Source organism: Ovis aries, chromosome 9, assembly GCF_016772045.2.
Source record: "Ovis aries strain OAR_USU_Benz2616 breed Rambouillet chromosome 9, ARS-UI_Ramb_v3.0, whole genome shotgun sequence".
Taxonomy (NCBI): Eukaryota; Metazoa; Chordata; class Mammalia; order Artiodactyla; family Bovidae; genus Ovis; species Ovis aries.
In genome coordinates, this window is record NC_056062.1 from 3,628,806 (window position 1) to 3,641,435 (window position 12,630).

At 35.7% G+C, this 12,630-nt stretch overlaps 1 protein-coding gene across 9 annotated transcripts in view; it reads right to left on the minus strand.

Annotated features, from left to right (window-relative positions):
• The window catches only part of FAM135A (family with sequence similarity 135 member A), a 159,736-nt gene that overhangs the window by 118,967 nt on the left and 28,139 nt on the right, over positions 1–12,630 (minus strand). For all 9 annotated transcript variants that reach the window (XM_042253845.2, XM_042253843.2, XM_042253844.2 and 6 more), the window contains one exon: positions 646–725. In XM_042253845.2, coding sequence (XP_042109779.1) covers positions 646–725 — 80 coding nt within the window. The remainder of the gene's footprint in view (positions 1–645; positions 726–12,630) is intronic.

Here is a 12,630-nt window from a genome sequence, read left to right on the forward strand (position 1 = left end):
AACTCTCAGGTATGTTTCATTAATCACTGTATTTTCTAACTGCTTAATACAGTATACTGTATCAAGAAAGTTGAAAAAAATGCCCAGTGATTACATAGGGCCATTAGGTTTGGTTCAAATCCTTTAATGCTAGAGTGTCTCCTTAGAATATGAGTAAATAAAAGAGCTGTTATATCTATTTTATACTTTCTGACCCTTTCTCATTAATCAAGTAAAATAAAAGTAGGTGAAAAAACAATCTCAAAATGCATACTATAAAATTTTATCAGAAAACAGCTTTGTGATCATATGTCAAATTATGTGTTCACATTCCCTATGCATTTGTTAAAAGTACGTATTACATGATATAATTGATATCACCCTTACTTATGTTTGTTTCAGGAAATTTCACATACTTCCTTTTACTTGCTCATCCTAAGAAACCTAAGATGGAGACAAGGAATATATAATCAAGCCTGTTTTACTGAGGCCTCAAATATATTTCTTATATGAAGTATGAGAATGATGCTCTTTGGCATCTTGTGTTCATAATTAAAAGATAAAAACAAAACAAAAAAGATAAAAACAATTATGAAAAGTTATTATTGGTCATTATAATCTTGCTTCAGTTTTACTTTTTTGAATTAAGAATATTCCTTGGCTTACCTGCTGCATGCAGCAAACTAGCTTCTACTCTGTGCGGAACTCTTGGTGGAATTTTCATAGATGCACGAATCTGGTAAAAACTAAAGCAAAAGAGACAAAAGAAGTCACTTCGAAACATTTAAAAAATATGCAATGCCCCTATTTCTATATATCAATATGTATTAAAAAATAAGGTTCATCTGGTTTATCAATCTCCCAGTTGTTACTATTGGTGGAAAAGTGTACCAGATCCACATACAGATCAAACATTACAACTGCATTGCATATAACCCAAAGAGAAACAGGCACGTGTCAAGACAGAAACAATCTTACTTTAAATAAGAGAATATCATAATAGGAGTTACTGAGGATTCTAAGGATTTCACTGCTTGATCTGGTTTATTTTTTTTATTTAAAAGACAATAAAAATATTCTTAAGCACAATTTTGAGAAAACACAGGATTAATAACAAACAGTTTTAAAAATTGGTTTCATACATAAGACATGTATTATATTGAAAGAATTCACTTTCATTCAACGTCAATGCTACTCCATTTAGTTAATGTACTTTTACTTGCATTAGAATATACGTGTGTGTGTGTTATAAATCTACCAGTCAGTAACAATCAGTTTAAATAGAAAAAATTACAAGGTAAAACCAAATGCTTTTCTTTTAACATCATTACACTATAAGTTTGTGCATGTAATGGAGGATATATGTATCTACATATACAAACACACATACACAAAGGGTTCAGTTCAGTTGCTCAGTCGTGTCCGACTCTTTGCGACCCCATGAATTGCAGCATGCCAGGCCTCCCTGTCCATCACCATCTCCTGGAGTTCACCCAGACTCACGTCTTTCGAGTCAGTGATGCCATCCAGCCATCTCATCCTCTGTCATCCCCTTCTCCTCCTGCCCCCAATCCCTCCCAGCTTCAGGGTCTTTTCCAATGAGTCAACTCTTCACATGAGGTGGCCAAAGTATTGGGAATTTCAGCTTTAGCATCAGTCCTTCCAAAGAAATCTCAGGGCTGATCTCCTTACAGTCTAAAGGACTCTCAAGAGTCTTCTCCAACACCACACTTCAAAAGCATCAATTCTTCGGCGCTCAGCTTTCTTCACAGTCCAACGCTCACATCCATACACGACTACTGGAAAAACCATAGCCTTAACTAGACGGACCTTAGTCGGCAAAGTAATGTCTCTGCTTTTGAATATGCTATCTAGGTTGGTCATAACTTTTCTTCCAAGGAGTAAGCGTCTTTTAATTTCATGGCTGCAGTCACCATCTGCAGTGATTTTGGAGCCCTCAAAAATAAAGTGGAAACACTGTTTCCACTGTTTCCCCATCTATTTCCCATGAAGTGATGGGACCAGATGCCATGATCTTCGTTTTCTGAATGTTGAGCTTTAAGCCAATGTTTTCACTCTCCACTTTCACTTTCATCAAGAGGCTTTTTAGCTCCTCTTCACTTTCTGCCATAAGGGTGGTGTCATCTGCATATCTGGGGTTATTGATATTTCTCCCAGCAATCTTGATTCTAGCTTGTGCTTCTTCCAGTCCAGCGTTTCTCATGATGTACTCTGTATAGAAGTTAAATAAGCAGGGTGACAATATACAGCCTTGACATACTCCTTTTCCTATTTGGAACCAGTCTGTTGTTCCATGCCCAGTTCTAACTGTTGCTTCCTGACCTGCATATAGGTTTCTCAAGAGGCAGGTCAGGTGGTCTGGAATTCCCATCTCTTTCAGAATTTTCCAGTTTATTGTGATCCATTCAGTCAAAGGCTTTGGCATAGTCAATAAAGCAGAAATAGATGCTTTTCTGGAACTCTCTGGCTTTTTTCGATAATCCAGCGGATGTTGGCAATTTGATCTCTGGTTCCTCTGCCTTTTCTAAAACCAGCTTGAACACCTGGAAGTTCACAGTTCACGTATTGCTGAAGCCTGGCCTGGAGAATTTTGAGCATTACTTTACTAGCGTGTGAGATGAGTGCAATTGTGTGGTAGTTTGAGTATTCTTTGGCATTGCCTTTCTTTGGGACTGGAATGAAAACTGACCTTTTATAGTTCTGTGGCCACTGCTGAGTTTTCCAAATTTGCTGGCATGTTGAGTGCAGCACTTTCACAGCATCATCTTTCAGGATTTGAAATAGCTCAACTGGAATTCCATCACCTCCACTAGCTTTGTAGTCATGCTTTCTAAGGCCCACTTGACTTCACATTCCAGGATGTCTGGCTCTAGGTGAGTGATACCACCATCGTGATTATCTGGGTCATGAAGATCATTTTTGTACAGTTCTTCTGTGTATTTTTGCCACCTCTTCTTAATATCTTCTGCTTCTGTTAGGTCCAGACCATTTCTGTTATCGAGCCCATCTTTACGTGAAATGTTCCCTTGGTATCTCTAATTTTCTTGAAGAGATCTCTAGTCTTTCCCGTTCTGTTGTTTTCCTCTATTTCTTTGCATTGATCACTGAGGAAGGCTTTCTTATCTCTTCTTGCTATTCTTTGGAACTCTGCATTCAGATGCTTTTATCTTTCCTTTTCTCCTTAGCTTTTCGCTTCTCTTCTTTTCACAGCTATTTGTAAGGCCTCCCCAGACAGCCATTTTGCTTTTTTGCATTTCTTTTCCATGGGGATGGTTTTGATCCCTGTCTCCTGTACAATGTCACGAACCTCATTCCATAGTTCAACAGGCACTCTATCTATCAGATCCAGTCCCTTAAATCTATTTCTCACTTCCACTGTATAATCATAAGGGATTTGATTTAGGTCATACCTGAATGGTCTAGTGGTTTTCCCTACTTTCTTCAATTTAAGTCACTAAAAGCTAAATGATGATTATAAGTCAGGGATGAGTTTAGATGGACACTAGAGAGTTGAACATTTACTCTTCATTTTTTCTTTAATGATTTCCTAGGCAAGAGTATAAATCTGTAAATAATACAAAGATTATTTAAAATATATTTTTATTACTATGATTTCTAGGAAAGCATGGCACGGGAGAGAATATATGGACAATACCAGATTTAAAGAGTGAGAGAAAGAGTGGTCAATTAAATTTAGAACCTTTAAAATCACAATTTGGCCTTAAAGAGAACTGGCAAAATGCCACAGATAAAGATGCTGAGTTAAGATTAAGATGAGGTCACCCTGAAAACATGAGATGACTGAGAATAAAAATCAAAGTGGAAAAAGCAGGAACTTTGGCATTAGATAGGAAAGTTTTAATTTTAATTAAAGATTAAAAGAAACATTGATATTTTAAAATATTCAGGTATGCCATATAAGAGCTAAGAATAAACAACTGATATGTTTCATTTTAAACTTTTTAAACACAGGAACTATGACCTACTTATAAGTGTACACCCACAATTATAACAAATTTGTACACATTAGTTCAAAGACATTTAAACAACACTGCATTTACTGTATACCATTAGAGTATCTTATTTAAAATTTCCTGATCTTAAAAGTGCGTGTGTACATATAATACATACATGTACCATTCATTCATGACTTATAGAGGACCCACCAATGTGTTAGCCACTGGGCTAAGTACTAGAGACACAGGGAAAACAAACCACTGGTAGTAACTACATATGTTATTTTAAACGATGTTCCTTTTGCATTTGTAACAGCAGCCTACTATGACTCTAAACACATTTTTTAAATTAGAATTAATGGTACTTTAAGGTACAAATCTCCAAAAATGAGGAAAACTTTCAATTGTGTGTGTGTGTTAGCTACTTTCAAGACTGTGCATATGTTAACTATTTTTTACATAAAATATCAAGGAGTAAAATTTTTAAAACACAGGATAAAATAGTTCCTTTTTAAGGGCCATGGTAAGCTAGGCTATTTAGAACTTCTTGCTTAGAAAACAACCCAAACTGCCAAATAAAGATTATAAGATTATTGAAGAAATAACAAAATAGTATGGAATTATTAAAAAAATTCAGTCAGGCAGGCAAGGCAATGAAGCTGTTTCTGTCCTGAGGGAATCTGCTGATCCATTCAGACAAATCTTACTTTTACTTTTAAAAACCTGGCTTATATTCCTAATATATAAAGAGCATCTAAAAACAGAGACCAATAACCTAAAAAAAGGGGGAAAATATATTAATAAATAGTTTGCCAAAAAAGAAATGCATACATGAAAAAATGTTAAACCTTACTTATAATTTAAAAAACCACAAATTAAAACTTTAATGAGCTATCTTTCCTCATCTATCACACTGAGGGAAATTCAACAATTTGACAAAATACTCTGTTGGTGACAGTCTAGGCAAAAAGTAATTCTGCACTGCTGGAGAGGTAAAAGGGTGCAAGCCCATGTGGAATGGAATTTAGCCACAGAGACCAAAAACATCCATATTTACTCTCTGACCTAGCATCACACTTGTTAGAATATCTCCCAAGGATACTTTAGCAAAAATTTTCAATGAGGTAGCATAAGGCTATTCACTTAAGTATTAACTGCAACAAGAAAACTCGAGAAAAAAATGTCTATCAATAAAGGACTGGCTGAATAAACTACAGTGCAGCACCACACAGTTATAAAACATAAGCTTATATACATATATCTATATATGTGTGTGTGCATGCTAAGTCACTTCAGCTGTGTCTGACTCTGCAACCCTGTGTATCATAGCCTGCCAGGCTCCTGTGTCCTAGGGATTCTCCAGGCAAGCATACTGGAGTGGGTTGGCATGCAGGGGATCTTCCCAACCCAGGGATCAAACCCATGCCTCATATGTCTCCTGCACTGGCAGGCAGGTTCTTCACCCCTAGCATATCTGTATTTAGCATATCTATATATACTACAAAGCAGTGATCTCTAAGATACATTTTTTACAGACAAAATCAAGTATAGAATATGTATATTATGCTACCTTTCTTTGAGAATAAAGGATATGATTATGTATTTTTTGCCTTTTAAAAAAAGTAATAAGAAGGAAGGACATACACAAAACTAATAAAAAATAAAATGGCTTTTATAGGTGGGGAGACAGGGAAATGGGGGTGAAGAGAAGGAACAGGGATGAAAATAAGGTCCTTTTCAATAAATGTACTTCAGAGTTTTTATTTTGGAATCATAAAATCTTTTGATAAAAAAGCAAAATACATTAAAACACAATCCCTTAAACCACCCTAAAATAACTGAACTTAATGTGCATCTACTTAATTGCAATTTCACAGAGTACTTTCAAGTGATTTTTAAAACACAGCACTTTCAGTGCCTGTTCCTCGGGGATATACAATAAAAGAAAACCCCAAACAGGTTCCAAACAACATTAATAGTCTTGCTGGTTATGTTGCTACCATTATTTTGAAATTATCTTAGATATATCTACACATACATGAATAAAGCAATGACTAACTATGTTATTAGGAACCAAGACTTTCAGTGTAAGTGAAAAGAGACAGAAATATAAAATTTAAAAAAAATCAAAAGTTAGAACAGGAAAATAGTAAAAATTTATGAAGTATTTTTCTTTAAAAAAATTTGTGTCAACTGAGGCCTAGAAACAATGATTCAATAAAAATGTGTACTTTTAACATATATATTATGATCTCTAAACACTATTTCCCATCAAAAGGAACTAGAGCCCCTCGGCTGAGTCTAAATCTAGAACAGGGAATATCACTAGAGTCTGAAACAACTAGCAATAGTAGGAGACGATCACTGCCTGGATTATCCCAGGAGAAGTTTGCAGAAATCACCCCACAGGGCTCCTCTGAACATAAGAGTCATGATGCAGTATAACCCAAGTATGATAAAAATACTTTGCCCACCTGATTCGAAGAACTGACTCATTGGAAAAGACCTCGATGCTGGGAAAGATTGAAGGTGGGAGGAGAAGGGGACGACAGAAGATGAGATGGTTGGATGGCATTGCTGACTCGATGGACATGAGTTTGAGTAAGCTCCGGGAGTTGGTGATGAACAGGGAAGCCTGGCGTGTGGCAGGCCACCGGATCACAGTGAGTCAGACATGACTGAGAGACAACAACATCATTCACAGATATTTTATTTTTTAAAAGTTGAAGGTTTGTAGCAACCAAGTGTCAAGTGTCTATTGGCATGATTTTCTCAATAGCATTCACTCACTTTGTATCTCAGTGTTATATTCTGATAATTCAGGCTGTATTTCAAACTTTTTCATTATTATTGTATTTGTTACGGTGATCTGTGATCAGTGAACTTTGATGTTACTCTTGTCGTTGTTTTGTGGTACTAGGAACTACTCATATTAGGCAGTGAACTGAAACTTCTCTGACAGTCCAGTGGTTAAGAATCTGCTTCCACTGCAGGGGACACAGGTTCAATCTCTGGTTGGGGAACTAAGATTCCCCCATGCCACGTGGCCAAAAAGTATAAATAAACAAATTTTTAAAATTGGGCCAAATTTTTTTAACAGAAAATTAAAAAAAAAAAAAAGACACTGAACTAATACATACTGTGTGTGTTTTGAGAGCTCTACCAACTGGCTGTACCCCCACCTCTCTCCCTCTCCCCAAGCCTCCTAGTTAAGACACACAATATTGAAATTAGGCCAATTAACAATCTTACAATGGCCTCTAAGTGAAAGGAAGAGCTGGTTGTTTTTCACTTTAAATCAAAAGCTAGAATTAATTAAGCTTAGTGAGGAAGGCACATTCAAGGCAGAAAACTCGGCCTCTTGTGCCAAACAGATAGCCAAGCTGTAGATTCAAAGGAAAAGCCCTGACAGAAATTACAAGTGCTACTCCAGTGAACACATGAATGAAAAAAAAGAAAAGCAAACAACCTTACTGCTGATATGAAGAATGTTATAGTGGTCTGAAGAGAAGATGAAACTAGCTATACTATTCCCTCATGCCAAAGTCTAAAACCAGAGCAAGGCCCTGATGCTGCTGCTGCTGCTAAATCGCTTCAGTTGTCCGACTCCGTGCGACCCCATAGATGGCAGCCCACCAGGCTCCCTCGTCCCTGGGATTCTCCAGGCAAGAACACTGGAGTGGGTTGCCATTTCCTTCTCCGATGACCAAGGCCCTAAGTACCTTCAATTCTACAAAGGCTGAGTGAAGCAAGGAAGCTGTAGAAGGGAAGTTTGAAGCCAGCAGAAGCTGGTTCAAGCCATTTAAGCAAAGAGGCCAACTCCATGACAGAAGTGTAAGGTGACGCTGCAAGTCACCCAGGAGATCTAGCTAAGACAATTCATGAGGATGGCTACTCTAAACAACAGATTTTCAATGCAGACAAAAGTCTTCTGTTGGAAAAAGATGCTATCTAGAAGTTTCATAGCTGGAGAGAAGAAGTCAATGCCTGGCTTCAAAGAGTCAAAGAACTGGCTGATTCTCTTGTTAGGAGCTAACGCAGCTGGTGACTTAGCTTGAAGTCAATGCTCATTGACCATTCTGAAAGTTCTAGAGCTAAATCTCTGCTGGTGCTCTATATATGAAACAACAAAGACTGGATGACATAACATCTGCTTACAATATAGTTTACTGAATATTTTAAGCCCACTGTTGGAACCTACTGCCCAGAAAAAAAGATGAACTTGAAAATGTTACTGCTCACTGAAAATGTACCTAGTTCCCTAAGAGCTCTGATGAACAACAAGATTAAAGTTGTTTTCATTACTGATAACATAAGATCTATTCTGTAGCCTATGGATCAAGGAGTAAGGCTATAGCTTCCAGAGACAGTAATTCCTCTGGCAGATCTGTGCAAAGTGAATTGAAAACCTTCCAGAAAGAATTAATCATTCTAGATGCCATTAAGAATATTCATGATTTACGGGAAGAGGTCAAAACACCAATATTAAAATAGGAGTTGGGGCCTTCCCTGGTGAGCCAGTGGCTAAGACTCCTCGCTCCCAATGCAGGGAGCCCAGAGTTCGATACCTGGTCAGGGAATCAGATCCCACATGCTGCAACTAAAGATTCTGAGTGTAGCAACTAAGATCCAGTAAGGCCAAACAAATAAATAATGTTTGAAAAAAATAAGGAGTTTGGAAGAAGCTGATTCTAACTTTCATGGATGACTTTGAGGGGTTTGAAACTTCAGTGGAGGAACTAAGATGCAAATGTGGTTAAGATAGCAAGAGAACCAGAATTCGAAGTGGAGCCTGAGATATGCCTAAATTACTGCAATTTCATGATAAAATTTTAATGGAAGAGGAGTTGTTTCTTATGGATGAGCAGAGGCAGTGGTTTCTTGAGATGGAATCTACCAAAGATGCTGTGACATCTTTGACAATAAAAGATTTAGAATATTAAGCTTAGTTAATAAAGCAGGGATAGGGTTTGAAAGGATTAACTCCAATTCTGAAAGAGGTTCTATTGCAGATAAAACGGTATCAAACATTGTTAAATGCTACAGAGAAATGGTTGGTGAAAGGAAGTGTCAACCAATGGGGCACCCTTCACTATCTTATTTTGTCATATTACCATGCCAACCTTGAGCTATCATCATCCTGATCAGTCAGCAGCCATCAACACTACGGCAAGACTAGCAGCCAAAAGATTACAACTCCCTGAAGGCTCACAGGATGGTTGGCATTTTTTAGCAATAAAGTATTTTTAAATTAAGGTACGTGCATTGTTTTTCTAGACACAATCCTATTGCACATTTAATTTTTTAGACTATAGTATAAACAACTTTTACATGCTCCAGGAAATAAAAAAATTTCTGGGAATGTGTTTATTGTGAAATTTGCTTTATTGTGATGATCTGGAACTGAACTCACAATATCTCCAAGGTATGCCTGTACTAAATAAAAACTTAACTATATTTGAAAGATGCTAGGGCAATAACTTAGCAGCAGCAGCAGCAGCAGTAGGGCAACAACACAATATTCTGAAAACTAATAAATAAAGAAAGGAATAAAACATCTGCCATGCCTTTCTTTCTAAACTGTATTTCAAAGTAACCAAATAGTTAATGAGGTAAAATTCATCACAGAATTACAGCCAGTAAGTGCATAAGAAATAACAGAATATCATCATTTTGTAAGCCTTAGTAATATAAAACAATGACTCTGGACAAAAGTTATCAATACGTACCACCAATTAGGTGATTGGAACGCCATAATGGATGTATCAGGTTGACAACACCTTACTCAAATTTATGAAAAGAGACATTTTATGCCCTCAGGTGTAATGTAACAGGAAAAACACAGTATCACCTATGAACTGCTGCTGCTGCTGCTAAGTCACTTCAGTCGTGTCCGACTCTGTGCGACCCCACAGACAGCAGCCCACCAGGCTCCGCCGTCCCTGGGATTCTCCAGCCAAGAACACTGGAGTGGGTTTGCCATTACCTTCTCCAGTGCATGAAAGTGAAAAGTGAAAGTGAAGTTGCTCAGTCACGCCAACTCTTAGCGACCCCATGGGATTTTCCAGGCAAGAGTACTGGAGTGGGTTGCCATTGCCTTCTCTGCACCTAAAACTATTGGAATTTAATTAAGCCTAAACTGAGCAATTATAAATTTAAAAAAAAAAATTAAGAGACATTAACATTCAACTGCAACCTATAAATTTTGGTGGGATACTGAATCAAACATAAATTATAAAAATACATTTATAAGATGACTGAAGAAATGATAAGCCTGTTTTATTTGATATCAAGAAATTATTTTTAAAATTTCTTTAAGTGTGATAATGACTTTGCATATTTTCAAAAACAAAAGCCTTCCTACATTAAGATATCGAAAAAATAAATAAGGAGGTAAAATAAAGAGGAAAAAACTTTGATAATTATTGGCTAGATGGTTGGTTTATATGTGTTTACTGTACTTTGATGTATTTCAAAATTTTCCTTCAAGAAACAAAAGGTGGTCCTAGATTGCTATTTTCCAAGGGCCAGACATAAGAAAAGGAAAATCTCTCTCAAAGAATAAACCTGAATATCTCTGCAGAAATCAGAACATGAAAAAAAGAAAGAGAGAAAGAGATGGGGAAAAAAAATATAACAGGGTATATAAAAAGCACAAAATATAAGATAATGGATAGAAAAACAAACATTATCAACAATCACATTAACTATAAATGGACTAAATGTTCCAGTTAAAGAATGCTCTAAAGAATGAAAAAGGAAACACCACTGTATGTTGTTTACAACAGACAAAGCTAAAATACAAGGATAGAGAAAGTCTGAAAATAAAAGAATGGTAAAAGGTACACTTTGCAAATGCTAACCAAAAGAAAACTGATGTTACAATATTAATATTAGAACAAAGTTAACAGCAAAAAGCATTATTAGGATATAAAAGTATTTTCATAAATGATGCAATAAGTCATTTCAGTCAAGTCTGACTCTCTGCAATCCCATGGACTCCAACCAGGCTCCTCTGTCCATGGAATTCTCTAGGCAAGAATACTGAAGAGTGGGTTGCCATTTCTTTCGCCAATCATTTCCCTTCATAACGATAAAAGCTTCAATTCATCAAGTAAGAATTTTTAATTTGTAGGCATTTGTTCTCAAAACATGGGATATTTAAAATCCAAAAGTCTACCTTTACACAGGAAAACTTAAAACTATTTTGAGTTTTATGGTCACAATAATTTTAAATGTTTGTATTTGTCATCTTATTCTATAGTTTTTGATGTTACTGATGTTTTCCATTCTTTGCTTTGCTATGTTAATGCTGGTTAGCCTGCTTACTTTTTTTCCCCAATAACCACATTTAACCTTTAATTTCACTAGAAAGCAATTAAGTTTTTCAGAAACATTAGTATACAGGTATAAGATTTTATAGAAATACATTTTTTAAAATTGTGCTTTACATTTAGATAAGATGCCGAATTTAACAATTACTTTCCTACCATCTTTCTCCTTTTCCATTTTATTAATAACTCTAGAAAGCCAATTCAATAATCTGTTCAAAATGAGCAAAATTTAAAGAACCCTAAGATTTAACTTAACAAATGTATTATTTGACTTATTTTATCATTTTAATATGTTTCAAAGCCAATTTCCTATTACAACTTCCTTAGAGTTCTAAAGTTTTACTCCCTCTCCTGTTGTTCAGAACATATCACAAGTAATATATTCAAAAAGAGTAAATAAAGAGTATATTTTCTAAGATGCAGAATTTTCTTAGAATATCTTCCTACAGTTACTAAAGACAGAATACTGTGGTCACTGTATTTTTCCTGAAGGGGATATTGTGTTATTGTAGGATCGTGAGTAATTTTAAGAAAAAAGTTTGAGTAGATTCATATTTCTTTTTAGGTAAAATCTTTTGAAACCGGATACCTAGAGAACTCTTTTAATTTTTGAAATGCAAACTTTTTACCACAATATGTTAACATTTAAAATCTATCCTTTAATATTGTCAAGAAAATAAAGGGCTCACTTGTCGTCTCAAAAAAGTTTTTATTAAGATCAGGAAAGATTTATTCTTGTTTATTACTGAGCTGAATTTGTTGGTTACCTGTTTGAGAACATCTTGTTGTTTACAGGTGGAACTCTCATAAAATCCATACAGATAGTCCCTGGGTTAAATATTTGATCCATAAATAAATTCATCTTTGTGTAAACTGTTTCATACTTTAATTATTTGCAGTAATATGGGAACATTAAATTTGAATTTGTGAGTACACAAACTCATAAGTTTCATGTTTCTCCTCCCACAGGTGTTTGTTTGCATTGCATGAAAGTCATTTATGGTTTGATTTTCGTGTAGACATTTCTTATAATAAAAACTGTCCTTTAATGGAAAGATTTCCTTCTAGTTAGTTGACAACATTAACATTACACTATTTTTCTGTTTTCCATATTTTTTTCACAGTTCACAATTTAATTTTTCTGTTTATTTATACTCCAAACACAGGTCAATCAAGGCCAGTACTGGCTAATTTGGGGGATCCCAATCACTATCAAATTGTTATGATTCTTCAAAGAATGCAGATGTCCTGTTTCACACAGGTCACAAATGGCAGACCTATACCATGGCATCACTTTTTAAAAATGAGATAGGACACAACAATGAGAGAAATCTAAAGAT